The 1,930-nt window shown below is 26.1% G+C and overlaps 1 protein-coding gene across 1 annotated transcript; it reads left to right on the plus strand.

Annotated features, from left to right (window-relative positions):
- Window positions 1-293: 293 nt before the first annotated feature.
- LOAG_14793 (hypothetical protein) lies at window positions 294-473 on the plus strand (the record flags this gene model as incomplete). Its single annotated transcript, XM_003150287.1, has 1 exon — window positions 294-473. A coding segment is annotated over one exon (180 nt), but the record flags the coding sequence as incomplete, so codon positions are not given.
- Window positions 474-1,930: the final 1,457 nt, after the last annotated feature.

Raw genomic sequence — 1,930 nt, forward strand, 5'->3', positions numbered from 1 at the left:
AAAAAAAAAAAAAAGTGATTAATTAAAACTTTATTAGGTCAAATATACATAAGTAAGGTGAAAAAAATCTTTTAAAATTTAAAAGATAAAATTAAGACAACGTAATGATTATATCAAAATACCAAAAAATGACTTTTCAATTAATTAAAATTAAAATGAAAATTTCAAGATGATCATTGATTTTGCTAAAGTCGTCCGTTATAACAGGTGAAAAATAAGCAGTAACACTTTTACTTCTAGGATTTTTCTAATTAACTTATCTGAATTAATCTTCTTTCTGGAAAATCAATGGTATGGCAAAAATAACGCGATGGCGCAGATGTCGCAGCTCATTACGAATGATTGTTGGATTCAAATGTATTATGGAAATACCTTTTTCCCTGTTTACTTCTTCCTATATATGGACAAATTTCGAAAATTGGACAAAAGAAAAAGAAGACTTTGTGATAATGGAATTGTCATATAAACGGATTGTAAAGATTCAAATATCATCCTTTAAATGAACGAGAAATATGCATCAATAATAAGCGCATCTTTACTCCATCTACTTTATCATATGATGTTAGTTGTTGTGTTTATGGTTAAATAATAAATTTCTGACAATTAACCGGTTTAATTATCAGAAGTATGATTGATTTTTGGTACCATAAGTATGATCAACTGATATGATAAGCTGATGAATGATTTAGAAGGATATCAATTGTTCCACTTTTTTTCAAATATCTCAAATTTTGATTTTAAATAAAAAGTTTTACTTCTGATCGGAAGTTTGCAGTATAATTTGATAAATCATATCAGTGTTACTTATTAGTAGTATAATTTGTTCGAATTACAATTTATTTTTTATATTTTGTTCTATCTTTTTTTTAACTTTTACGTTATGCTTTTGAGTTTGTTTCAGAAGCACGAGAAACTTCTGAAGCAAAGTGCAAGAATCTCGAGAAATTCTGAATCCGGCATCTGTTCCGAATGATTGCGAGAATGTTGAAGAATTTTTCTTGATTCGGTAGGATAATTACGCAAGACGGAAGATTTTTTTTTTGAAATTCGAATTTTTTAATAGCAATGCAATATGTGTGATGAATATTTGTGTTGTTCAGTTGCATTTCCGAAATGATAACAGTATGATAGATAGTTGAATGGCTCCTACATTCCTGTAATCGAACATTTAATCACACTGATAAAATCAGAAACCGAATTCGGAATTTCTTCTTTATCTCATTCTCTCTTATCTCCTTAATTATACTATCCAAAATTAACTTTTAAACTTAAAATTTTATTTTAAAACCTTTCAATCATTAACAGTAATTAGTAATTTTCATTTCCATTTTGCATTAATTTTATCATAAATACTAAATATTACTAAATTTCTTATACTTCTCATTCACAAATGAATTCCATTGTGCATGTAAAATTCTTGTGGGAAAAAAAGCTCGATTAAGTTTTATTTAGAGAAGAAGGAGAAGACAAGAAGTGAGATCGATTGAAAAACTTTGTTAGTAGGTTAAAAAAAAAAAAGGGAAAAAATTGTTATCCCTGAGAGAGTAATTGGATTAAATACAAGCAAAAGTAAAGTAAAGTAAAGTAAAGTGCAATTGTGATGAATTAAAAAAAAAGAACTGAAGAGATGAAGAAATGACCAAATGTTTTTATTAAAAGTGGTCAAAAAAAAAAAAAAAGCAAATCGAATCATTTAACGATGTTGAAGAAATTTATTTTTCTCTTCGATGTATAAAATCAGTGAAGCGAAATTCGATGAGTAAAAATAAAATTGTAATGTAAGGAAAAAAAACTATTAGGACAAAAATTTTTTGATCGTTTCTGTTTAAATTTTAATGTTTTGCAAATTTTTTCATTTTTTTTTCTCCAAATTTGAATTATTTAAATTCATTTTGATCATTAATCAATGCTTACATTTAATTAATATACA

Source organism: Loa loa (genome assembly GCF_000183805.2).
Source record: "Loa loa unplaced genomic scaffold supercont3.4, whole genome shotgun sequence".
NCBI lineage: Eukaryota > Metazoa > Nematoda > Chromadorea > Rhabditida > Onchocercidae > Loa > Loa loa.